The sequence below is a fragment of the Onychomys torridus genome, chromosome 11 (genome assembly GCF_903995425.1).
Source record: "Onychomys torridus chromosome 11, mOncTor1.1, whole genome shotgun sequence".
Classification (NCBI taxonomy): Eukaryota; Metazoa; Chordata; class Mammalia; order Rodentia; family Cricetidae; genus Onychomys; species Onychomys torridus.
Window position 1 is genome coordinate 38,815,316 of NC_050453.1, and position 27,135 is coordinate 38,842,450.

General features: G+C 49.1%; 1 protein-coding gene across 2 annotated transcripts in view; it reads left to right on the top strand.

The window, feature by feature from the left end:
• Nucleotides 1–6,817, top strand: part of Qsox1 (quiescin sulfhydryl oxidase 1) — a 38,844-nt gene extending 32,027 nt beyond the window's left edge. The window contains exons 9-13 of one of the 2 annotated variants that reach the window (XM_036202782.1): nucleotides 1,766–1,888; nucleotides 2,703–2,850; nucleotides 3,941–4,120; nucleotides 5,101–5,327; nucleotides 6,140–6,817. In XM_036202782.1, coding sequence (XP_036058675.1) covers nucleotides 1,766–1,888; nucleotides 2,703–2,850; nucleotides 3,941–4,120; nucleotides 5,101–5,327; nucleotides 6,140–6,148 — 687 coding nt within the window. In that variant the 3' untranslated portion in view covers nucleotides 6,149–6,817. Of the gene's footprint in view, nucleotides 1–1,765; nucleotides 1,889–2,702; nucleotides 2,851–3,940; nucleotides 4,121–5,100; nucleotides 6,098–6,139 lie in introns of those variants that run through there. The other variant, XM_036202781.1, reaches the window with a different exon arrangement.
• The last annotated feature ends 20,318 nt before the right edge of the window (nucleotides 6,818–27,135 follow it).

Consider the following 27,135-nt stretch of genomic DNA (forward strand, 5'->3'; position numbering starts at 1 on the left):
AACTGGGTATTTGCTTACTTTCCATTCTTAAACTCTGTGGGTAGTACTCATCATTTTATAGAAGAAATGACAGCTCAGAGAAGTGAAGCACCTTGTCTGAGGAGAAAGTCCACATCTCCTCTAACCCTCTCTTGCCTTTCACAACTGAGCACTCCAGGGCCAGGAGAGCCTGGAATGAAGAGCTCCTGGGTCAGCCATCAGGGATGGCCACTGGGTGGCGTGTGCTCACCAGGGTTTCCCCCCTGTGCTGTCCAGAGCCCTTAAATTCATCCTTTCTTCTGCTGCATGGCCTTAGAAGGCAGAAGGAAGGTGCCAAGTCAGGATGGCAGGCGGAGGTCAGTGAGAAATGCTGACTTTGAGCTGTAAATCAGTGTGTGGGCCCAGAGCTCCCAGGAGCTAGCCAGGAGGGAGCATTCTGAAGCACAAGTCTTTCCAGCCATTTTTCACTCTGGGGGATGGCCAGCCCGCGGTTTGATAAGGACGTTTAATGTCTTCTCAGAGGACTGAATCTGGTAGGTTTTCCTGTGCCATCTTGTATCCAGGACTCTTCTCTCAAATGGTTTTCTTTTTACTCCTCCTCGTTACATTTCTCAGGGTCATTGTCTTCTCTACCTACCTCTTTCCTCTTTGTGGCTTTATCGGCTCTGCTCCGCTCCTGCCCCCCCTTCTGTCCCTCACCCCCACTTGTACATGCACACATATGCACACATGCACATAGTCCCTCCTCCCTTGAGTCCTTGTGGTTTTAAAGTGCTGATACTAATCAGATTTGAGTTGACTTATTGTCAAAGTAGCTTTTCATGTTCCTCAGAGGCCCCTGGGAGTTACCATCAAGATTTGGATCTTGGCCCTAAGCCCTGGGCTCGCCTGTCCGCATTGGCGGCCTGTGGGCTAAAAACAAAAGGTCTTTTGCCAGCCTGTTACCATTGAAGGTTTCACCTCAGTTTGGTTCTTGTCTTTTCAAAAGAAAGAACTGAGCAAAGAAACAGCGACAGCCAGAACAGTTTACTTAACAAGAGCAGAGAGCACAGCCCAGGCAGCTTGGAGTGGGTGTCCCAAAGGAGGCGGGCAGAAGCTGGCTGGCTCCTGCATTAGGGACTTAAGGCTCTCTGGTTCCTCCCTCTTGTGATGCCGTTGAAAGTCCCTGCCCTTGAGTCTGTCTTCCTATCCTCTCACTACTGAGGATGGCTCAAGATGTCCCTGCTGTCGTCTTCCTCCTGTACTTCTCAGGAGGTTTGTTGGTGGTCAGGGGTGGGCCGGGGGAAAGTGCCCCGGGATCTCAAAGTCTGAGGAACCCAACTGCTGCTCCAAGGGTGTTGGGCTGTAAAAGGGGGTTCTGAGCATCAGAAAAGAGCTGCCAGGATGCAGCTTCAGTTCTCCACTATTACCCCATGTTTATCCCCTCACCTACCCACCTAAGTCCAGCTCATCAATCAGTGAATTGCTCATCCGAGGACCACCTGAAGTAAAGACCTGTGCCCAGTGCTCACAGCAGTCCTGGGAGTGGCGTGCTCTTGGCCCTTCCTTTGAGTGGTTAGGTCAGCATTAGAGCATGAGCCTTGACAGGAGAGACCCACAGGGCCTCAGAGACATAGAGTCTCTTCCACTCTGCCCAGAATAGACTATAGGAATCTACATTGGTGACTGTTGGCTTTAGGACATTCTAGTAGACCTGCACTGGCCCACGTCTACACAGCCCCCACTCTAAGACTGTAAAGCTGTGGAATTGTCTTTACTCTCCCATTGCATTGTGTCCCATCTGCAGTACTTCCCTGGCCGGCCTTCAGTCCAGAACTTCCTGTACTCCTTAAACGACTGGCTTTACAAACAGCAGAGGAAGAAGATGCCCTATAGTTTTTTTAGAACTGCTATGGAAGACAGGAAGAAGGTGAGTCTGGAAGGCAAGTAAAGACTTAGCAGTGGCCTGACATTTCTGGGACTGGAGGGACTGAGATCTCCGACAACATTACTGGTTGTTCGGTAGTTTGCATTAGGTCATTCCATTTATCACTAATGAGCCGCCCTTCATGGGTTCTATAGACTGTCTCATTGAATCCTCGGACCTTAGAGTTTCCATTTAGTAGCTGAAGAAACCAAGTTTGAGCAGTTAGATAACTTTTGTACTCTAAGGGCCCATGGTACCTGTAAGTGATTGGGACTAAAAACAAGGCTTGAGACAGTGGAGTCCTATTTTTAAGACAAGGTCTTCTGACTCTGTATCAAAGGCTGCTGACCTTGAAACTCACGGCCATCTTCCTTCATCTGCTTCCCAAATGTGAAGATTATAGGGATGAGCTACCACATTTATTTACAACACAAGAGTTCTTAACCATAACTCTTGCCTGCTTCCAAGCAGCATCCTCATCGTGGCCCACAGCAGGGCACCTATTCTTCCTGCTGGCTGCAAAAGCAAGCCACACCCAACAGACGTGCCAAAACCACGTGGATTTATAAGGTGACAAGGCTTGCAGGACCTCAGTGATCAGAACAGCTCTGCTCTTCCAAAGACAGAGCTTGGTCTGTGCCATGGGTTCTCAGCTCTGCTGTCCTTTGGAGGGTAGAGATGGCAGAGGTGCCCCATTGAGGTGACAGGCCAAGAAGAGACCCTCCTTTGCTGAGTGCTGTGTGCTCCCGGGAGCTTCTCCTGTCCCCTCTCGCCCTCTCTTCTCTGCTGTGCGCTCATGGTCATGTGTATTCCTTAGGACTCGGTTCTTGATGAGAAGGTGAACTGGGTTGGCTGCCAGGGCAGTGAGCCCCATTTCCGGGGCTTCCCCTGCTCCCTGTGGGTTCTCTTCCACTTCCTGACTGTGCAGGCAAGTCGGCATAGTGAAAACTACCCGCAAGAGCCAGGTGAGTCGGGGCCTGCTCCTCAGATGCGTGTTTATTCCGTGCTCCGCGGGGAGGGAGCCAGGCGGAGTGAGCCTGGATTAGGGGGGCAACTGATGAGGCAGAAAGGAGGGAAGGAAATGTTTGCAGGAATGCAATTGTGGAGCTGTTGGGAAGGGGCGGCAGAGTGGCAAGGCCAGCTGGAGTGTGGGGGCCAGTTACACCTAGAGTGGGTGCAGAAGAAATGGAGCTTGGAAGGCTGAGGAGGTAAAGGGCACAGTAGTACAGGTGTTGATGTTTTGAAGCTCTGTGTGTGTGTGTGTGTGTGTGTGTGTGTGTGTGTGTGTGTGTGTGCTCTCTCTCTCTCTCTCTCTCTCTGTCTGTCTCTGTCTCTGTCTCTCTCTGTGTGTGACATCCTGGTGGATGGAGGTAGGAGGCTGCCTTCGAAAGGGTTGGAGATGGGAACATTTAGAAGCAACAGGAAGCAAATCCTGAGGTATATAGAGTATGGAAGAGAAAAAAGGTGCGAAAGTGTTGGGGTGGGTACACCTTCAGAAGAGGCTGGTTTCAATTAAGGAAAACGTGTGAGTCTCGACAGAGACCCTTGCTGTGCCAGCCTATGACGGGGGGGGGGGGGGTTGTCAGAGTGAGAAAACTGAGGGGACCTGAAGAGAAATTAGAAGATATTCAGACCAGCTCAGGATGGACTTCTGAGAATGCCCCAGAGAGGCAAGGCCCACTGGAGAGCAAGTTGAATGGGAAACCTGAAGGCTGTAGGCAGAGGAGGCTGATGGGAGCTGGAATTGAGCGCGCTGTTCCTTCCCACTCTCCAGTCACACAAGCCCGAATGTCCCTCTGAAGAATGTAACAACGGGGACCTGAGAGGAGGACCTGAGGCTTGGGAGCTTTGGAGGGATGGACCACCTCTAGGGTGGCCCCCGCAGGGAGAGGAGTAGGCCGGGGAACAGTAGGCCTCTGTTTACACAGGCTGGCTGTGAGGCCCTTGTGCAGGGTGACCACAGCAGAGTTGAGGACAGAGCAGCCTGTGGGGAACCGTGATGGAGACAGCAGAGGCTGGCAACAGGCCTTTGTGTGGTGTCTCCTTTTCCTACAGCTGATGGCCAGGAGGTCCTCCAAGCCATGAGGAACTATGTTCGGTTCTTCTTTGGCTGTCGAGACTGTGCTAACCATTTTGAGCAGATGGCTGCTGCCTCTATGCACCGGGTGACAAGTCCCAAGAGTGCAGTTCTCTGGCTCTGGACTAGCCACAACAGGGTTAATGCTCGCCTCTCAGGTAAGGAAAGGCCACTTGCAAGGCTGGAGGTGGCATTTGGGGGCATTCTCACTGTCTCTTCAGCGACGGCCTATACTTCTTCCACATAGCTGTTAACCAGTCCAATACCGCCAGCTCTGTGTCTAGAGGGAACAGATTGGGACACTGTGTGACCCCGGTGTTCAGTACCAGCGCTTCTTCCCCTGCTGAACCAGGACCCTCTTTGGCCTGCTAGAATCTCTTCTGCCTCCCCTGTACTGCTTCCTGGCTGTTAGCCTCTCACTCAGACTGACAGGGAGGAGGAGCAGGGGTTTTCCATTCTCATCAGTGTGGGCTGGAGAGACAGACAGGGAGCCTGTCTTCCTAGTTCCCCTTATTTTCAGTGTGCTCCCCCTGCACATGGGAGCACAGTGGGTCCGCACACAGAGCCTGGGAGGGATGACTTCTGGAGACTGGATACTACACGTCTGAAGAGCAAGAAGGCCCTCCCAGGGCGGGAGTGATGGAGCAGGTGGTGCCACACTTGGTCCCCTCTCCAGGAGCCTCCTGGTGACTTGAAAAAGACAGGACACATGCCTGCCTTCGCTGCTGGCAGGCCCGCCTCTTCTCCTACCTTTGCCTCAGCCCTGCCACCAAATGCTGCAGTGGCTGTGTCCAGGGGTTGTTTGGGGTGGTGCTGGGGATTGAACTTAGGGCCTAGCTCACTGAGCTATGTCCCCAAAGTCTCCTCTGCCTTTTTTTTTTTTTTGAGGCAGAGGCCAGACTGGCCCTGATCATCCTCCTCCTAACCTCATCCCCCGAGTAGGCAGGGTTACAGACCTACACCACCAGGCCTGGCCACATGTTAGTTTTGTTTCTGTATCTGTATTTTATCTTCCATCCTTTTAAAGGCTTGGGGAGCCTTTTTGTAGATGAAAAAGCTGGTGTTCTGAACACAAGAAACCTGAGCTCCTAGGCAGACCAGATATTACAACCAACACTGTATGTGTTTCTCTCCCCAGGCGCTCCGAGTGAGGACCCCCTCTTCCCCAAAGTGCAGTGGCCACCCCGTGACCTGTGTTTTGCCTGCCATAATGAACTCAGCGGACAGCAGCCTGTGTGGGATGTAGATGCCACCTTCAACTTTCTCAAGGCTCACTTCTCCCCAGGAAACATCATCACGGACTCTCCTGCAGCTGGACTAACAACCCAGAGGGGTCCCCAGAATCCGGAAACTACCCTAGAGCTGGTAATGGATGCATTAGAACTGGAGACCAGAAATTCAGTGCTGGGCCATGAGCAGGCTGCTTCTACAAAGTCCCCTGGAGTTACCACCCTAGATGTTCCAGCTGAGAAGCCTGAAGCAAGTGGTCCCCAGGAACCATACACAGGCCTCAGAATGAGCGGAGCTCCACCAGGGCAGGGCCCTCCTGAGCACATGGAAGAGCTCCAGAGGGATACGCAGGAGCATGCGCAGGGCCAGCATCACTTGAGGAAGAGATACACTGAGGCCTTATTGCTGCCTGAGGTGAACCACCTCCAAGGCCTTTTAGAGCTAAGGCGAGGGGGCCGCAGCCCCAAGCAGCTAGCCAGCATACCTGAAGGGGAGCCAGAGGCCCGAGCTGTACAGGGCCAAGGCCCGTGGCTACAGGTTGTGGGAGGGGGTTTTTCCCACCTGGACATTAGCCTCTGTGTGGGGCTCTACTCTGTGTCCTTCATGGGCTTATTAGCCATGTACATCTACTTCCGGGCCAGGATGAGGAACCTGAAGGGCCATGCTAGTCCCCCCGTAGCCTGAACTGTCCAGGAAGAGGACAGGAAACGGAGCTGCTATCCACCGAGCTTTTTTGGCCCCCTTGGTCCCTTGCTTCCCTTTTCTACCTTAGAGTAGCAAGTCCAAGAAAGCTAGCTGTTACAGTGAGCCCTGGAGTCTGCTGTGAAGGGGTCCATAGACAGACAAACAGGGCCCCAGTGTCACCTGACCAGCACGGGGCAGGGGTGGGGGGGTGGGGTTCCGGGAGGCTCAGGCCCTGGCTTCAGCACCCAATTCCTGTTTTTCAGCTTATGTGAAGTCCTCCCCATTCCCGCTGAAGTCTCAATGTCTCCTGCTTGGTCTTGGCCTTAAATTGAGGCAGACAAGTCCAGAGTTTCCATCCAGAAGAGAGTATCCTGGGCTGGGTGGGCTGGAGTGGAGCTCCTCGGTACATTGTGAGGCTCTGTCTCCCTCCCTCCCTCTCAACGTGAAGAAAAAGCAGCGTCACTCCTGGCCGACCCAGCTTCGGCACCTCAGACCTGAGTGGGCTTTGGCCACAGGAGTGGGTCTGGAAGCCTCAGGAGATGATCCTGGTCTCCCAGGTTCAAACTAGAGTTTCTGCTGCAAGGGTGTAGCTGGAGGTTGGTGGGGTTTGGCAGGCCAGGTGGGTGACAGTGGCTGGGCTGTGGGGTGTGGTGCTTCCTTGGTGGCAGGGGAAAGGGGTGGGGGACGCCGGGGTCCAGGTAGTCCTGTGAGAGGGCAGACTTCTCCTCTCTGAGCCGCGGCTCTTGTCTTTTATTTTGTTCTCTAAAATCAATGCTGACTGTTGGATGTGGAAGGTTCGGGTTGAGTGCAGTGAAGGAGGGGTTTCCTCTTCAGGCTCCACTGCGGGCAGACAGAGGTGGAAAGAGGCTGGGACACATGTTTCGTTCCCACTCTCCCACTTCTGCGTGGGAGGGGCGAATAAAATTATTTTTGTTAAGTCACACATAGTGTGTTGACTTCTTCCTTGGAGACCTACTGTCCAGGTCTGTACCAAATGCATAGTGCCTGGCCTCACCTGAGATTCAGCAGCAAAGCCGTCCAGGAGCAGGCTCTCCCTCACTCCCCACAGAGCACTCTCGGGCCTCGGGCCTCCTGCTCTCTACCCTCCCCGAGACCTGCCACCTTCAGCTCTTCCTCCAGGACCGACGGGTTTGTCTCTCCAGCCAGCTTGGGTTGGCTCCTCAGCCAGGAGGAGTCAGCCTGGATTAGACTTTGTCCCTAATCCAGCCTTCTGGGTTTTACAGGGATCAGAGCAGCTGATAATGAACCTCATTACGGGGGAGCAGAAGCCTCAATCCGATTTGGGGTTTTCTCTGACATCTTCCCTCAGCTCAGATGGCCTCAGCATTGGGTGCAGCAGGTGGAATACCAAGGACACCTCCTGTGCTGGGGCAGCTGGGGTGGGGGAGGGGCGGCTGGCAGGGCATATGACCTCTTTAGCAGCCTGGCTCGGAGGGTGGCTTCCCTCTCTGTGTGTGAGCCCCACCCCACATCCTCCTGGGCCTTCCCTGCTGGACCCTGCTTGAGGGTCGAAGAGGCTGTCAGGCCAGCACATGATCAAGGAGGGTTTCGGGAAGAAGCTCCAGGGACCAGTGCCCGAGGAAGTGCCCTGTCAATCCAAGACCATAGAGATCCCTTACCAAATAAGCTCAATCACCTGGCTGCTCCTAAAATGTGAAGGAAAGATTTCTGTCAACAAATCCTAGCCCTCCCATAAGCATACTTCCCCAAATCAAACCTGGCTATCTAGGATGGGGCTCTGCTGGAAATACTGTTTCAGGCTGCTCCACGATGGTCGGCCACAGGACTAAGAGTAGAGGCAGGTCCCTGTTTGAGATATGGGTTGCCTTCCATAGCCCCTTGGCCCTATCCCAGGCCTTCTGATTGATAGGGAGGGTGGGCCTCCTGCCCCCCTGCCTTTTACCTTGATTTCCCCAGGGCTCATGTCCATGGCTTGGATAAGGCAGCCTGCCCACCATCTGGTCCCCTGTCCTGTTCACACAGCCATCCTGGGACTGGGGCTTTCTGTGTCTTAGGGGCTTTTCCAGACTGTTTGTCCAGGATACTCTCTGGCAGAAGAGGCCGCTAAGCGGAGCCCTGCAGAGCAAAGACCCCTTTAGCTGGATGGGACAGAGAAACCCACCTGTCCGGCACATCATGTGCTAGGAGTTCAGGGTTTCCTTAAAGTGACAGCCAAGCTGGGCTTTGAAGGATGAAGTGCCAACAAAGAAAATAGGAAAATGTGGGGCAGGAGAGATGGCTCAGTGGTTAAAAGCATTGGCTGTTCTCCCATAGAACCCAGGTTCAATTCCCAGCACCCACATAGCAGATCCCAGCTGTCTGTAACTCAAGTTCCAGTGGATCTGACTCCCTCATACAGACATATACACAGGCCAAACACCAATGCACATAAAAAAAATAACAAAAAAAGGAAAATATGAAAAAGCACATAACCCAGTCCAACAAAGAAAAATTATCGCTATAAAACAAGAGACAAAACAAAACCTGTATTAATATTATCATTATGTCAGGATTTCCTGTGCTGGGTTAGGCTGGGTCAGGGCACAAAAGAGGACAGCTGAGGTCCTTGATGTTATAGACTGAGGTGGCGGCAGGGTCTAGGGCAGGGTCTAGTGATCAACAAGCCCTGCAGGAGGGAAACCCAGCAGGCCTCTCCAAGCCCCAGAAGACCATGTGATCATTTCTGAGCTGTGTCATGTGATGTTGGCAGTGTAGGGACACCCTCCAGGAAAGGGTTCGGTACACAGAGGTAGATGTGCCCTGTCTCAGACCCATAGCGTGCTCAATAGGAAAGGGACTCTTGTCAAAAGCTGTTGAAGGCTCACTGAGCAGCTGGGCATGACCTTAGGGAGATCATCTACTTCTAGACTCTGCCTCCTCATCACAAATACGAGGCCTCGGGCTTTGCTTGCAGGCCCTCCCCAAGGTCTTCCTGGGCCTCTAGAGGTTTATTCACCACCAACCCAAGACAGGCAGATGTGAGGGGCCGTCCCTGTCCTTTGGCCCTCTGTACTGGCTGCCTTTCTCAACAATATGGCAGAAACAAGAGGGGACATGTTTGACTCAGCTTCAGTCCATCCAGGTGGGAGGGCTGAGGAACATGTCAGAGCTGTGGGGTGGCGAAGGAGTCGAACCCTTAAAGGAAAGCGTTAGTGACCCACGTCTGTCAGCCAGGCCTTACACTCCAGCACCGTCAGCTGGGAACCAAATACACATGGACACGAGACTGGGGGACACTTCACAGCCTGGCCCCAGCATTCTCCTAAAGATGTCCTAGCTGATGGAACTGCAGGACAGCTGGGAAAGGGGAACTCTCATATCAACACCGGCAGGCTCCCCACAAATCTGCCACAGGCATCCTGACCCTGGTTCATACCTCACATCACACTGCCAAATGCCTCTGATGGAAGGCTGCTGCAGAAGCAGCAGGTGAGATTTCCACTTTGCTTGAAGAATGAGTTAAATCCTGAGAAAACAGCGTAATCTGCACGATTGGCCTCTCTCTGGAAGAACACACGCTGGTGAGTGGGCTGGCTGATGGTTGCAGGGAGGGTAACCGGGAACTGCAGGCAGCTGGGGGCCCAGTCTTTTGGGTCACCTTCACTGGCCTCTGTCCTAAACCATGAAGTACCAGTCATGGGTCACAGACAGAAGGGCTTCGAAACCGCAAGGCACTGGCAGACCTCGGGGCTTAGGAGGGAGTTTGAGCGAGCCTCAAATGTCTGTGAAACTCATGTGGAGAAACCTCCAGCCTGGGACATCCCTGTCCTTTTCTGCTCACCAGGCTCTTCTGGAGAAGAGCTGGCCTTGGCTGCTGCCTGCTAACCTTCTTGGTCCACTATGTCATTACTGTAGGATGGTTAGCCCCTTACTGGAGTCTGTCAAGAAGCCTTCATCCACCACAGAAGCATACCTCAGGCTTGGGAGAGACTGAACACTAATCCAGCTTGAATCTGCCTACAAGATCTCCACCAAGTTCCCAGCTATCTCAAAGTTTCTCATGGCCACAGAGTTCTGCCTTGAGAAGGGAAGAATTGTTCAGTCAATGATGCTAAGAACATGACTAGGAAAATTCAATTAAGATACTGCTTTCACACCAAACACCAAACTCAAGAACAGAGATCTGCCTGCCTCTGCCTCCTGAGTGCTGGGATAAAAGGTATATGCCACTACTGCCCAGGTTAAAATACATCTTAATCTAATGTTTAAAAAAAAAAAAAAAAAAGGAAAAGGAAAAAGAAAATACAATTGTAGATGTCACTGTTTTGGGTTTTTTTGTTTTTGTTTTTGTTTTTGTTTTTGTTTTTTTGTTTTTTTGTTTTTTTGGTTTTCCGAGACAGGGTATCTCTGTGTAGCTTTGTGCCTGTCCTGGAACTCACTTTGTAGACTAGGCTGGCTTCGAACTCACAGAGATCTGCCTGGCTCTGCCTCCTGAGTACTGGCATTAAAGGCGTGCATTACCACCCAGCTAGATTTTTAAATTATGCTTAACTGATAAATAAAAACAAAGCCAGATACAGGGCTTATACCTATAATTGTAGCATACAAGAGGCCAGAGGTTGGAGGGTAACAGTCAAGGTCAGACTAAAACCTTGGCTCAAAAAGCCAAACAGGCTGCAGAGGTGGCTCAGTGTTAACAGCTTGTACCACTCTTGAAGAAGGCTAGAGTTCAGTTCCCAGAACCCACAAACAGTGGCTCACAACCACCTGTAACTCCAGCTCAGACAGCTGCACTCACATGCGCATACCCCCACACAGAAAAAGGAATAGATATAATTAAAAACAAAAGTAAATCTTTTTTTGAAAGCCAAAACAATAACTACAAACCCCAAACCCATTTTAAAAATTGTACAATGCTAGGCAATGGTGGCACACACCTTTAATCCCAGTACTCAGGAGGCAGAGGCAGGTGGATCTCTGAGTTGGAGGAGGCCAGCCTGGTCTACAGAGCGAGATCCAGGACAGGCACAAAAACTACATGGAGAAATCCTGTCTCAAAAAAAAAAAAAAAATTGTACATATTGGGACTGGGGAGAGGGCTCAGTCAGAAAGTGTTGGCTGTGCAAGCATCACGACCTCCAGAGCCCACAGAAAAAGCCAGGCACCGCGCCATCTGCAATCCCAGTGCTGGAGAAACGGAGGAGGATGAGTCCTCTGAGCTCATTGCCCCGCTAGTCTAGCTGAACTTGTAAGCTCAAGGTTCAGTGAGAGGCTGTCTCAAAATAAAATGAAAACAAGGTGGAGAATGATTGAGGAAGACACTCTGACATCTTTACCTCCACCACATGGGTCAGGCATTGGTACCATACCTTCTGCCGTTGAGCCATCTCTCAGGTGGAAGGAAAGCCATCTTTCTTGTCTTTGATGTGACTCTAAAAGATCTTTGATTTAAAACAGAAAACAACAATGGTGCTCTGCATGCTCCATTGTTCTTCAGTAATGCATCACATGAGTGTGAACTCTGTAGTCAATAATTTTTATCTTTCAATGAATAGTGTCAAACCCCTGTGACCTCAGGTACATACCAAACATAAATGTTTGCAAATTCAAGCCCAAGCCTGACTCTGCAATTGACTAGGAGGAAACGACACTGGACAACAGCTAGTTCATCTGGAAGAGCCCACTGGCCACCTCTCCATCTCTTCCTAGAGACTGCCTAATTGCATCCCTTTGTCACTAAGTGGCCTCCTTGGTCATTGTAGGGTTGGCAAGGGTAATAAAGGAACATTTGTTTAAAGCAGTCTGAGGCTGCTGCACACATCAGCAGATTTCCTAATGCTTCATTCACTAGAGCAACTGTCTTTTAAATGCCCAGCAGAAGCGACAGGCCTAGCACCCAGAGTCAGAAGTCAGTTCTACAGGGTATTGCAGGAAAGCTCACCTGAGAGCCAGAGGTGACCAGTGTAGGGAGTCTTGGGAATATCTGAGCTACTATAGGCTCCATCTGTAGCTGGACTTTCTTTGGACCACCAGCCCCCAAATTATGACACAGAGACTTATTAATGATGAAAGTTTGACCTTAGCTTAGGCTTGTTCCCAACTAGCTCTTATACCTTAAATTAACTGGTTTCTATTAATCTATGTGTCGCCACATGGCTCTCCCTCCATTCTGTACATCTGACTCCCTCCATGTCTCACTGGCAAATCCCAAGGGCTTCAGATTCTTCTCTAGTTCCTCTCTCCCCAGAAGTCCTGCCTATTCTCTCCTGTGTGTGTATTGGCCATTCAACTCTTTATTAAACCAATCAGAAGGCTCCTTAGGCAGAGGCATCTTTACAGGGAACAGAAAGGGTTAAACTACAATGTCCTCCCTTCATACTCAGTTACCAAAGTATCAAGAGGAGCCAGGGGTGCCCGAACCAAGGAGATCTGAGATCAGAATTCATCCAGGAGCCCTCAGACTGGTGTCCTAAAGCCCAAAGCATATGTACCTCTTTCCCCAAAAGTTAAAGACTACAGGGCATGAAATTTTCTTTTCCTTCTGTCTTTCAAAAATGTTCTTTTAAAGATTTATTTATTATATATACAGTGTTCTGCCTGCATGTGTCCTTGCAAGCCAGAAGAGGGCACCAGATCTCATTACAGATGGTTGTGAGCCACCATGTGGTTGCTGGAAATTGAACTCAGAACCTTTGGAAGAGCAGTCAGTGCTCTTAACCACTGAGCCATCTCTCCAGCCCCAAAAATCTTTTCTTAATTAGAGTTCATTATTTCCTTGATTAAAAAACCAAAACCTGTTTTTTTTCTCCAGTCTTTGGACACCAGAAGGTATGATTTTTAAGAACAAATATTTCAACATCATCTGTAGAGCTTTCTAAAAAAAAAAAAAAAAAAAAAAAGAACCCTTAAGACCTACTCATAGCACTGGAACAGGGTTTTAAAAAAATAGTCACTTTTAAAGCAAGGAGCAATTGATGACATGGGACAGTTCACTTACATAGGCATTTGTCAGGCATTTATTCAGAGACTCTACGTGATAAAACAGAAAGCTCAGGCTGGGTGTCAGCTCAGCAGGTAGAAGTGTTTGCCATGGAAGCCATGCAAGCCTGGTGACCTTAGTTCCATGCCTAGAACAGTGTTTTTTAAAAGATGCAGTGGCATGTACCTGTCATCCCATGAGCATTCCTATAGCAAGATAGGAAAGAGAGACTGGAGAATGTGCCAGAAGCCTGTGGGCCAGCTAGCCAGGAGTACACTGTTCAGTGTCAGAAACTGTCACCTCAACAAGATGGAAGGTAAGAGCCAATTCATAAAAGTTGTCCTCTGACCTCTATACGCATGCTGTGGCGTGTTGTGTGTGCAGAAATGAACTTTTTTAAAAAGCTCATGACTGGTAGGAATGTGCATAAATTCAAGCGGAATACAGGGAGGAATATTGTGGTACTTTGCCAATTTAAATTTGTTTTTCATGTGTTAGCAAAAAAATTAATAATAAATTCTAATGATTTTAGTGGAACAACCCTAAGCCAAGGCCAACCTTTCATAATTAGTAATAAATCTCCATGTCATTATTTGGGAGCTGGCTGGAGGGACAGAGAAAGACTCGTAACAGATTTTACCTGCATTAGCCTGTCTATCTCTCCACACTGCCAGGCAACTGAGCTAAGGGTCAGCAACCCTCACTCAGGAGTATCGACATTCCAGAAAGAAACTACTGCAGATGCAGAACCCATGTATCCCAGATGTGAAACTCACAGAGGCAAATGCAGACAGAGGTAGGCATGGGAAGTGTCAACTGTGAGATCTCATGAAGACAATGTCACCACAGGCAAACAGACAAGCCTTGTCACTGGACAAAGTACCTCACAAGTGTATCCACTAGAGTAGCAGGGAGCAGACTGTGTACACCTCGAGAATGCATGTGATCAAAACACGTGGCTGCTGGTGAAAGGTCTGTCCTGGTGCTGAGTCCAGGACATACAACACATCCTTCCAGAATCCCATTCTCTTGAGAGGCAGCAGCAGCAGCAGCCGAAGCAATGCGATGTCCCTGGAAGATGCTTCTTGGCTATGTATTGGCTACGATTCTTCTTTGTTCTGTAAAGGTTCTATGCCATCTCAAACATAAACTCTAGGTCCTCAGATACTAATTCTCCAGCTCTGATCTAGGATGGAGTGTGCGCCTATGAACTCTCAGATGGTGTTGCACGTCTAAGTAGGATTCCTTGAGGCTCTACATTGTATCTTGGTCTCTAAGTTTTCTTGGGCTGTGTATCTACAAGAACCTTCCACCAGCATGTTGTAGAAGGGCTGGTAGTGACCTGAGGCAGGCTGTGCGTTATGCACATTTTGCATCTACTAGTGTCCCGTCATGTAGGTGGGGCCCAGCTGTAGACCACACAGCCATAGCCATCCATCTTACTCTTCCGGAAGCCAGTGAAAGAGCAGATGTCCCTGTGCTCGTCCTGAAGTGAGTCTCGATCTCCACGTCTTCTTCCTCCTTTGTGTGCTCGAGTTAGAAGCTGTATTCACCTGGAAATGTCCAAGAACAGGTCTTGATAACCATGCATACTTGTTGTTTATATCTGTATCTGTTAATTTATATCTGTTAATATTGGTCTAGAAGAAGCCTGGAGGAATGCACACATGCTCAGGTGTGAAGTGTGGTTCTAAATGGAGCCAAATTAGAGTTGACTTAAAGCAGGGCTTGGCCTAGAGGGTAAACACAGCACAACTGTTGCTCTGCCGGCTGAGGCAGCTCTGGTAACTGACCCTGGATGCAAAAACAACACCCTGCAAAGGGTCAAGGGTCAAAGATCACCACCATTGAAGGATATGACAAAGTTCTGGAAAAACCATTTGAGATGGAGGTGCTGTGGGGCCATCCTCAAGAAATACAGGCTGTCTCTGGGTTGTCTCACTCACTGCCAGGGAAAAACTGAACCTTTGGGAAACATATACAGTAATTCACAATGTGGTACAGCTGGTAAAACATTTTAGAAGTCTTAATATATGTAACCTTTGATCCAATGATTCTATTTCTAGAATTCAACCTAAGAAACAAATTGGGGATATTTACTAAGATTTACTATATGATGCATATTTATAATATCAAAATAAGATTAAAATAAAGCCCCAAATGGGAAATTGATTAAATCTGAACTGGTTTTGTTGTTTTGTTTTTTTGAGACAGAATTTCTCAATTCTGTTTAACAGCCTAGGCTGTCCTGGAACTTACTTTATAGACCAGGCTCACCTTGAACTCACAGAGATCCACCTGCCTCTGCTTCCCAAGTGCTGGGATTAAAGGCATGCCACCACTGCCCAGCACCTGAAAGCATTTTTATACTACATTGTTGAAAATTTGAAGTTTATAGAATGATTTTGTTTTTTAAAGGACAAATATATGTATATACTTATGGATATTGAATCCCTGTGTGAGAACATGGAATATATACACCCATATACCATTCCTAATGGTTAAAGGTCAGTGTGGGATTATGGGTATTTGTTTTCCTTTTTTTTTTTTTTTCTGAGACAGGGTGTCTCTGTGTAGCTTTGCACCTTTCCTGGAACTCACTCGGTAGCCCAGGCTGGCCTCGAACTCACAGAGATCCACTTGGCTCTATCTCCCGAGTGCTGGGACTAAAGGCGTGCGCCACCACCGCCTGGCTTGTTTTCCTTTTCTATATGATCATTTTTTATTTGAAAAAAGTATTATATATACACTTTCTCCTTGAAGTGTAGGCTGGCTATTTTTAAGTCAATTTGACACAAGCTGGAGTAATCTTAGAGTAGGGAACCTCAGTTAAGAAAATGCCTCCATAAAATTGGGCTGTAGACAAGCCTGTAGGGAATTTTCTTAATCAGTGATTGATGAGGGAGAGCCCAGCCCATTGTGGGTGGTGCTAACCTGGAGGTGATGGTCCTGGGTTCTATAAGAAAGCAGGCTGAGCAAGCCATGCTGAGCAAGCCAGTCAGCAGCACCCCTCCACGGCCTCTGCATTGGCTCCTGGCTCCAGGTTCCTGCCTTGAGTCCCAGTCCTGACTTCCTTCAATGATGAACAGTGATGTGGAAGTGTGAGCCGAATAAACCCTTTCCTCCCCAAGTTGTTTTTGGCCATGTTGTTTCATCACAGCAATAATAAACCTAAGACATGGGGTGGGGGGCATGGATCTTCTGATGTAGCCCAGGCTGGCCTCAAATTGTGTCCCCTGCCTTAAACTACTGAGACCTAGAATTACAAACATCTGTCACCACTCCTGGAAAGAAAGCACTTTTAATGGACTGAGAACGTGAACTGTTGGCAGGGGATGTAGCTAACCAGAGTGCTTGCTGAGCATGCGTGAAGCCTTACATAAACTGGACAGGTGACACACACAATTCCAGCACTCAGAAGGTGGAGGCAGAAGGATCACAAGTTCAAGGTCAATGCATGCCAAGTTCTAGGCCAACCTGGGATATATGAGATCTTGTCTAAAAATAATAATAAATGTGTAGACAGGCTATTAGGACATTCACTGAACATCAGCAATAGCCTTGCAACACCCAAGTGGCCACCTTGGATCCAATTAAGCCCATACCTCCCCTGTTCTTTGCAGGGCCTCAGCACCACCAGCAATCCCTTGAAAGTAGTATCGGTCAGCCAGTGCTTGCCCCTTGGCACCTTCCTCCAGTCCCGGGAGTCACACTCAGGTAGATGCCCTCAGGCTGATCACTCAGTACTTGTCTTAGTTTTTATGAGATTTTTCTATTCCAAAGATTTTCCCAAGCTGAAGCATTGTGGCATACATCTGTAATCCCAACTTCTGGGACCGAGACTAGGGGCTGGGGCAGGAGAATCACTGTCCAGGCCACATAGCGTGTCTGAGCCTAGCCTGGTGCGTATGTGACTCTGTCAGAAGAAGATAAGACAGGGAAGAGGGGGAGGAGATGCCACTCAATAGACTTGCATGAACAACCGCCTACTTTATTAATCAAAGACATGAGCTAAGATGTCTTTAATGGCATGCCTGTAATCCCAACACCTGAGAGGTGGAGGAAGCAGGGGTTCATCCTCAGCTATGCAGCAGTATGAGGCCAGCCTGTGCTACATGAGACCTCATCTCAAAATAAAACAAAAACACCAAGGAAGTAAAAAGTTCATGGGACATGATTTTTATACATCCTATAACGATATAACTTGATGTTGAGGAGCAACCATGTGAGCTGTATAGTGTGTCTGAAAAACAATATGCCAATATGATCAGCCTTCAAAATGTTTATTTCCTCAGGTTCAGTAATGCTACTTGCTGAAAAATCCATGCTAAGGAAATAATCCGAAGTTCTGACTAAAACCCGAGTTTGACTCTGAGCCCTGAGTGATGGAAGAGGGGGCTAACTCCCACAAGCTGTCCTGGCCCACACGTGTTCCCACAGCAGAAAAGGGGACTTCTCCCATGCACTTAGGTCTCTAACCACCGAGCCACATTTCAGAAAGTATCGAAGGCAGGATTATCTGTGTGGAAGTGTACTTTAGATAGGGCCCTTCTACATCTAGGAGTGTTCCTGCGGACCCCACACAACTCTACCTTCTTGCCCTACAGGCATTTCCCTTGTGACCATGTGTCAAGCTCAGCTGAGACATAACTCCCTTTGGGAAGATTTGCTAGCCTGCCAAACCCAAGCCAGAGCCCTCCCTTGAGTTTCCAGAACCCTCAGCACCCCCAACAAGGGTACCTATCCCATGGCAGGGAAAGCATCTGGCTACTCTCTCCCCTGCTTCAGGCTCCACAGGGAAAGATAGAGGTCTTCCCCACCGTGGTCTGTGGCTTACCACAGGGCCTCCGCATATCAGGTATTCCAAAACTATCTCCTGAATGCATGGGACACACTGTAGGATGCACACACCTCCCCAAATGTAGTGTGTAGTTGTATAGCCCTCTGGGGCCCTGCACAACCATAAAAGACAGCCAGATAGCCAGACACTAGGAGCAGTGTGAGCCAGCTGAAGGAGGCACCAGGAATCAGAAGTGACATGGTATCCTGGTAACTCTGTTATTATGGTTATTATGGTGAGGAACATTAGCAATGAGGGGCTACTGTTTGGGAATTTCATAGAGGGCCTTTCTCAGAAAAGAAAACAGTGCCATTCCTCAGAAGAAAAAGCACATTTTCTTTCCAAAGTCCTTGATACTTCTCTGTGTCCTTAGTCTTAAAAAGTGCAATGCCCCCTTAACCCAGCACTCAGGAGGCAGATCTGAGTTCCAGGCCAGCCTGCTCTACAGAGTGAGTTCCAGACAGTCAAGGCTGTTACACAGGGAAACCCTGTCTTTGAAGAAAACAAAACAAAAAGTGTAATGCCATGAGTTGTTTTAAAAGGGTAGCACATCGACTCCTCCAAAGGACACCTGGTGAAATCACCCCTCCCAGCCAGCAAACAGCACCACTAAGGACGGGATTGCGCTTTTCACCCATTCTGTGCACTACAAGGAAAGATGCCACATCGTGACAGAACAGGACTATGCAGTGAAGACCCTTCGGCATCAGTGTGTCCGGGGCTGTCAACAACAGCCACCCTGCTGTTCTCAGATCTTCTCTCCTCATAGCCTCACTTCTGAGCTCCACCTCTGTCCTCAGCTTGTGCTCACCTGTTCCTGGGGGAAGTCTCTGACTCCCCGGTTCTCCTGCTGAAGTTCAGTTCCCAGTCTGGGACCACAAAGCCCGCTTTGCAGCATTTTCATGGAGACAGCCTTTCTGCAGGTGAGTCCCCTGTCATGTTGCTGTTGCTCCTGTGCCTCTGACTCCACTTTCTAGGGTGTGCTGGGGACCCCTTGTTGTTGATTTTGTTCTTTTTAGGGGGCTTGCTACCCAGCTCCCAAATAAACCCACACACGGAGGCTTATTATTACTTATGAATGCCTGGCCTTAACTTGGCTTGTTTCCTGCCAGCTTTCCTTAACTTACCCAGTCTACTTTTACCCCTGGGCTTTTCCTGTTCTCTTACTTCTATAAATCTTACTCTTACTCTGTGGCTTGCTGTGTAGCTGGGTGGCTGGCCGCTGGAGTCCTCCTTCTTTCTTCTCCTTTCTCCCAGATTTCTCCCTCTACATGTTCTCTCTACCTGCCAGCCCTGCCTGTCCTTTCTCCTGCCTCGCTATTGGCTGTTCAGTTCTTTATTAGACCATCAGGTGTTTTAGGCAGGCACAGTAGCACAGCTCCACAGAGTTAAACAAATGCAACATAAACAGAGGTAACACAGCTTAAAACAATCTACAACAAGCCCCGAAATCTCTATCCTGTCCCCTGGTCCCTGCTTAGTCTTCCAGAGTCTCCTGTTTGCAGACAGGAATAAATGCTAATGGCCGTGTTGTGTCCCCCACTGCCTGGCCCAGTACACTTTACCTCACTTCCCTCCTCTTCCCTACCATGGCCCTGTGGCTGACTAACCTGTGGAGCATAGGAAGTTCCATTTTTCTGAACTTCAGGGTTTTTTTTTCTAGTAAAGCAGGCTCAGCTAACACCCAGGCATGGGAGATGTAAGGAGGGTAGCAGAGGGGTCTCTGATTGTCTCTGTGGCAAAGAGATAGAAAAAGAAAGCCAATTAACAGGTACAGAAACAATGAACAAGGATCCCACGTGGTGATAGAGGATATGGAAAAAAGAACATTCTTACAGAGGACACAGAGATGTCACCAGACCGGTATTATGTGGTTGTGGATGGAGAGCTGGAGATTGTAAAGGCAGGGACTGGGGGGGGGGGGCTTAACTCAGGGGGAAATCCTGTGATTAGCACAAAGCCCTGGGTTCAAACCCAAGCACCCTCTCCCTCCAAAAGAAAAAGATTGTAAAACTTGAAAATTGTAAATTAATGTAAAATAAAATATCATTCAATAATCAAAAGTTTACATGGATTTTTGTTGAAATCAACCTGAAATTTTGAAATTTACATGAGGCATTAAAAAAATCAATGGACTGGGTTTGGAGAGATGGCTCAGTGGTTAAGAGCACTGGCTGCTCTTGCAGAGGACCTGAGTTTGATTCCCAGCACCCACATGGCAGCTCACGACCATCTGTAACTCCTGTTCCAGGACACCCGATGCTCTCTTCTGCCTCCTTGCAAGAACATGGTGGACAGCATGCCTGCAGCCAGACACCCAGACATACGAAATATTTTAAATATGTTTTAAAGTCAATGGACTGCTAAGTCAGTTTGGGGTGGGGCAGGATTTTGTGAGAAATTATGGCATCGTACAAAACAGCTGTGGTTAGTAACTTCCGCATTCAGGAATAAGTGAGCTAATAGAACATAATAAATAGATCAAAGGAAAGCCCATGAAGGCAGGGCAACACTGTATATAAAAAAAAAGGTGCCATCGTCCATCAAGCCAGCCCTCAGAGACACAGAAACTGGTCACTAAATGGAGAAAAGTGAAACTGGGTCTGAGCTTTTTACCAAACACAAACTTGACAGATTTTCCTAAAAGCTAACTACAGGAAATATGGAGAATACCATTGCACAGGGCGGCAGGGAAGCATTTCCTTTCCATGTGATTTTGAGGCAGGGTCTTTCAGAGGTAGCCCAGGCTGGCCTTGAATTTGCAGTGTAGCAGGGGATGACCTTGAACTCCTGATGGATCACTGATCTTCTTGTCTTCACCTCTCAAGTGCTGGCACTGCACGTGTGCACCACTACACCTAGCTCCTTTTTGGGGCAAGCAGGAAAGCATTTCTAAAATAGGAGACACAGGAAACCCATGCCTGGCACTGCAAATCTGTCCGCGGACCCATGGTTGGGAACTCACAGGTTGGGAAGCTATCACTATACCAGGCTTTCTCTTGGGTCACCAACCGGCTCTCAAATCATGACATGGAGACTTATTATTAGTTATGAATGCTCAGCCTTATCTTATGCTCGTTTCTTGCTGGCTCTTATAACTTAACCTGTTTCTCTACATTTTGCCTCAGGGCTTTTTACCTTTCTTTCCTTCTGTGTATCCTGCTTTCACTGCTTCTCTGTGGCTGCCTGGCTTCTGACGCCAAGTGGGCGTGTCCTTCTCTTTCTCCCTCATCCTCTCTTCCTTCTCTCTCAAGCCTAAATGTCTCCTCCTACTTATTCTCTCTGCCCTCCAGCCCTGCCTAGCCCCCTCCTGCCTAGCTATTGGCTGTTCAGCTTTTTATTAGACCATTCAGGGTGCCTTAGGCAGGCAAGATGGAAGAGCAACACATCTTTACTTAATTAAACCAATGCAGCATAAACAAATATAACACATCTTTGCATCATTAACAAAGGCAGCAGAAACAAATGCAACACACCTTCACATAGTTAAAGTAATATTCCTCAGCATAAACCAATGTAACACATCTTTGCCTAGGTAAAATAATATTCCACAACATACTACTATTATTTTTCGAAATGGACATAGTAGCAAACTGACCTTTAAATTTATACATCTCTCTACCCATAGATTAGTGCAGTTCTTAGGTCTCATCAGAGAAGTTCCTTTGTGCAGGGGATGGTGGCACTCACAAACGGTCAAATGCCAAGGACCATAAGGGCCGAAGGTAGAGGAGGACCAGAGCTAGAACAGTGTCCTCTGGACATGACAGGACCTCTGCCCTCAAGAACTCCCAGCAGCTGTGGGTGTCTGCACACAACCTGTACAAGACCAAGGCTGTCAAATTCCAGCACAAAGTGGGAGGGGCTCATGAGCTCCCACCCCTAACTGAGAAAGATAGGTAGTTGGTGGTTTCTGTGGGAGGGAGAGTCAGTTTTCTTTTTTGTTTTTGTTTTTTGTTTTTTGAGACAGGGTTTCTCTGTGTAGCTTTGCACCTTTCCTGGAACTCGCTTTGTAAACCAGGCTGGCCTCGAACTCACAGAGATCCACCTGCCTCTGCCTCCCAAGTGCTGGGACTAAACGCGTGCACCACCACCACCCGGCCGTCAGTTTTCTTTAATTGTGTTTTATTTCAAAAAAAAAAAAAAAAAAAAAAAGGGAAGTGGGGGTGGGGTGGGGAATAAATATGATCAAAATACATTGTATGAAATTCTCAATATATATATATATTTAAAACAAATAGAATGCACAGGTCATCAGGGCAATGTTCATGGGCTTCTTAGCTCTGAATGAGTCGTTTGTGTCTATACAAAAGTGATAGAAAACCACATCTGGGAGTCAACACTTGGAATGCTTAACCCTAGTGCCGCTGGCACGCTGGACAAACCCAGGAGCAGGAAGGGACAGAGCAGAAAAATGACACACCAGGGCCAGCAGCCAGGCCTCCCAGTGAGCCAAACCCTCCCCACAACCAGGGATGACCAGCTCCAGCATGCTCGAAACTCAGAGACCAGTTTCAATGCCGGTTGGCCCAGCCCAGGAAGGGATGTGGTAAAATGGACAAATTACCCTGTCGAGGTTCTAATTTTCAACCCCAGGAGCAATTCCCTGCGGACCTGTTTCACAGCTCAAGTGTGAAACAGACCTTCACGGTGGATTACCAGGCTAAAGGAAGCTGTCACCTTCCAAGCGTGAGGGGGACACAGTGTGGCTAATTCTGTTTCTCTCTGGAAGAATTCCTTTTGTTGTCCAGCCTGTTGCCCAAGCAACATTTCTTGTCACCAACGTCCCTGAAACAAATGGAATCAACGTTCTGGGTGTGTTAGGGTTGGGAAGGGCGCAATTTCAAAGAATTTGTGGGTGTATTTTTGTTTTGTTTGGGTTTTTGGTTTTTTTCAAGACAGAGTTTCTCTGTGTAGCTTTGGAGCCTGTCCTGGAACTCACTCTGTAGACCAGGCTGGCCTCGAACTCACAGAGATCCGCCTGCCTCTGCCTCCTGAGTGCTGAGATTAAAGGTGTGCGCCACCACCACCCGGCGTGGGTGTATTTTGATAATTGCAAGAAGCAATTATCATAGATGCTTCATTCAAATAATAAAGTTACCTACAAACCACCTTTCCTGAAACTATGTGCGCTTCCAGAGGACAGCTGTGGTATGCTACTCCTGAGGGAGATAAAGGTGGGGGCAGTAACTCCCATTGCTAATATTTATGGGGCGCTCTGTCCTGAAAGATGCCATATTGTAGAGTTCCATGCGATTCACCTGGGAACTTGAGTGTAAACAGAATGACAGTTGCTTCCAAAGTGGGCGATCACCTCCTCCCCATGCTAGGTGAAGGTTGGTGGGGTATAGGGTATAGCTGTGCAGTGTAGGGTGATCTTACAGGAAAATCAGAGAGTTCACCACTAAATTAATGTGAATGATGAGGTAAGGGAGCAGAGGCTCCGAGAGAGTAAATGGGAAGACAATGGGCCCGAAGAACAGCCTCAAAGTGTGGGCTGGAACTGAAGAAGGGGCTGCTGGAGAGATTCCACACAAGAACAAACAGCCTCTGATACTCCTTAGAAGATGTCCTGTGTCCTCAGGATAGTGCCTGAGGCCCAAGCTCTCAGACTGTCCCACCATGCGACCTTGGTGTGGGCGCCCATCTTGGCTCTGACGCTTGCCTGTTTCTCCATCTGCCCGTTTGGCCATCTCCACAAGCCACCCTGGTCTCGGGTGGAATGGTGTGGCCTGAGTCCCCATCCCAGATCCCCTCGCTCCCCTGCCACTCCTCCCGGGGATCAAGAGTCATCCCCGGTTCCAATGCTCTTCTCGTTGGATTATTTGCAAAGCATGTGTACTTCTTCCATCACAAAATAAAACGGGGACAATTTATACTTCAGTCAAATGACTAATTACTGCTTCCCAAAGAACTGGAAGGCACTCCCTGGTCCTGAGAATTCGGACATTAAGTCCAAGAACGCTGGCAGAGGCCGAGAGCCCATTTGCTCCCCTGTTCCAGGCCCTTGCAGGGAGATGGAGCCATGTGACTAGTTCCAGCCAATGAGACGTGAGAGGAAAGGACAGTTGGGCTACGAAATGCCCAGCTCTGGGGAGGGGATGTCTCCACTTCTGTTTCAGCCACCAAGGTGACCAAGGAATCTGCATGTTCTAGAAGACGTCTTAAAACAATGCTAGTTCCTCCTACCAACGACTGTTCAGTCCCGGAGCTTCAGTCTAACCAGCTGCTGTTATGGCCTGTTTCAGTTACGGAATGCTTTCTCACAAACCGCTGCCTGTCATGGCTTCAACCCATGCTCGTTTTCCCTGCCTGTGACTCTGCAGTCCAGGCTGGCTTCCTCTGGAGAGCAGTTGTGCAGCTCTTGCCAGGGTTATTAATGTGGCTGGGTTCAGCTCATGGGCAAGCCAAAGGCTAGGCTTAGCCCAAATAGTGGGTTCTCTCTCTCTCTCTCTCTCTCTCTCTCTCTCTCTCTCTCTCTCTCTCTCATATGTGTGTGTAAATACATGTATGTGTGTATATACATATGATGTTACTTATGTTGTCTCTTTTTAAAAGCACTTTTTAATATTTACATGTATATGTGCATGTGTATAACTTGCAGGAGTCAACTCTCCCTCCTCTGTGTACAGGAATCAACCTTGGATGAAAGCACCCCTACCTACTGAGCCATCTCACTGGCCCAAGTTGCTCTAGGCAGTGGTGGCACACACCTTTGATCCCAGCACTTGGGAGGCAGAGCCAGGCGGATCTCTGTGAGTTCTCTGCGAGTTTGAGGCCAGCCTGGTCTACAGAGCGAGATCCAGGAAAGGCACCAAAACTACACAGAGAAACCCTGTCTCGGGGGGGTGGGGGGGGGGTGGGGGACAAGTTGCAGGTAAAGCTCAAATTAAGGAAGGGGTTCTGCATAAGAGCAAAGTATTGGAGACAGCTGTGTGATGCTGCCTGGTGGCCTCTCATGAGCAGTATAAACCCCCAGGGTCTTCTCCATGTGAGAGAAAGTGTCACGAGGTATTGAATGCACATCCATAGTCTTTAAGATGTGGTCACGTCACTGGCAACCAAATTTTATATTTGTCCCTTAAGAAAATAGTTGAAATTATAAATCCCATTAAAAGCCAGCTATCTGCTCTAGAGAAGGGAATTGTGAAACCTGAGTTTTAGAGAAGACATGAAAGTAACCTCAGACATGAAAGTCATTTTGAAAGTATTTTCAGTGGGTTAAATGCTTATGAAAAAGCTTGTATAACAGACAGGCAGTGTGGTGCTTGCCTTTAATCCCAGCACTTGGAAGATAGATCTCTGTGAGTTCAAGGCCAGCCTGGTCTACAGAGAGAGTTCCAGGACAGCCAGGGCTATGAGATGCCTTCCTACCTAAGAACAGAAGCCATGGGAACAACAGATCTATGAGACTCTATTCCTGAGTCTGCCTTCGGGAAATGGCCAGGAGTTTGAAAGCAGGAAGGCAGGAAGGGAGGGAGGGAGGGAGGGAGGAGAGGGAGGGAGGGAGGGAGGAAGGAAGGAGGGAGGGAGAGAGGGAGAGAGGGAGGGAAGCAGGAAGGAGAAGAAGGGAAAGAGGGAGGGAGGGAGGGAAGGAGGAAGGGAGGGAGAGAGGGAGGGAAGCAGGAAGGGAGGGAGAGAGGGAGGGAAGCAGGAAGGAGAAGAAGGGAAAGAGGGAGGGAGGGAAGGAGGGATGGAAGGAAGGAGGGAGGGAGAGAGGGAGAGAGGGAGGGAAGCAGGAAGGAGAAGAAGGGAAAGAGGGAGGGAGGGAGGGAAGGAGAAGGAGGAGGGAGAGAGGGAGGGAAGCAGGAGGAGGGAGGAGGGAGGGAGCAGGAAGGAGAAGAAGGGAAGAGGGAGGGAGGGAAGGGAGGGAAAAGGGGAAGGAGAGGGAGGGAAGGAGGGAGAGAGGGAGAGAGGGAGGGAAGCAGGAAGAACAAGAAGGGAAAGAGGGAGGGAGGGAAGGAGGGATGGAAGGAAGGAGGGAGGGAGGAAGGAGAGGGAAGGAAGGAGGAAGGAGAAGGGAAGGAGGGAGGAAGAGAAGCAGGAAAGAAGGAAGGACCTGAGGCAGGCAGGTAGGCAGGCAGGTAGGCAGGCAGGCATCCATCTTGGCCTGGGGGCCTCACTGCGGTCTGGGGGCCTCACTAGGAGAGCTCTTATGCAGGAACCCCAGGCTCACTTCCATCAAGATCTAAAGCAGAAGGCCTGCGCTTCCGCTTCTGCATTATCTTCTGAGGTTTCTGTCCTCTGTGGCTCTTGCCACAGGAGACCATGTGCGAATGTAATAAAATCCATAGAGCGCTGCAGAGAGAGCAGGAACTATATAAAAAGCCAGAGAACATTACAGATGAGAGGTAAGTGGGGCCCTGACAGCCGCCCACTGTGACTCTCTAGCCAGCTGACTGCCCCAATAACCTGTCCCATCACCTAACCAGGACTGACAGAGCCACCATCAGCTACTCCCTCCTGGGAGCGGATGCCACTTCCTTAGCCATACAGACCCAAGAGGATATGCTTGGATTTTTCCTTATTATTGGGCTGTTCGTAGAGGCGTGTTTATATATCCCATTTACTTCCTCCCTTCATGTAATAAATATTTACAAAGAAGCCATAATATGCTAGGCTGTGTGCTTGGGAACAGAACAGTGAACAAGACCATTCCTTTGTAGCTGGCCGATGGCAGAGAGAGGAACGGTCCTGTGTGGCTGTCTGCAGCAGGTCCAAGCGTGGGCAGGGCTCAGTAATTCTACGTTGACTCCCCTCCTGAGAGGCACAGACTAAGGCATCGGCTGCCTGGTTGAGTGTCTGTCCAGTACTGTAGCACAGAGTGCTTTAAGAAGTGGAGCTAAGGTGCCTCCACAGTCCTTAAGGTCTTCGCAAAGTCACCCAGAGTAACCCCCATGAGTGCGGTGATAGTATGAGGTAGAGGTACCCAACGCCTACCAAGGAAATGTTCTTGCCAGCTGAATGACCGCCAGGAAGAGTGATGGCCTCTTGCTAATGAGTGGGGGTGGGTAGAGAGTGTTCTTGGGGAGTGGGTTACTCTTCAGCTCTATGGTGTGTATGTCTGGGGCTAGAGAATCCAGGTCCTGGGAGAGTTGAACAGCCTCCACTGGGGAGACTACTGGGTTATCTGCTCCATTGGCCAGCTCCCAGGACCCACAGGACCTCCAGATGTGAAACCCACACCCTAACAACTGAACAAAGGTCTCTGATGCGGAGGAGACTCCCAAGAATCCAGCGCCAGACAGGGACAGCATCCCCTCCACTCCAAGAGCTGAAAGTCAAGGGTGGGGCTGAGCTGGGATTCTCCCCTTGGACTGAAGCCTGGAAGTCACCCAACCTGCAGCCTAGGGACACCCTTGTCCAGCATGCCACAATTCCCTCTCTCTTCCTCGGAGTCATCCCTTTCTGACAACCCATCCCCATCCAAGAATACTAGTCCATGGAATTTTGGGTGAATGCAGCTATCTTGGCAAATA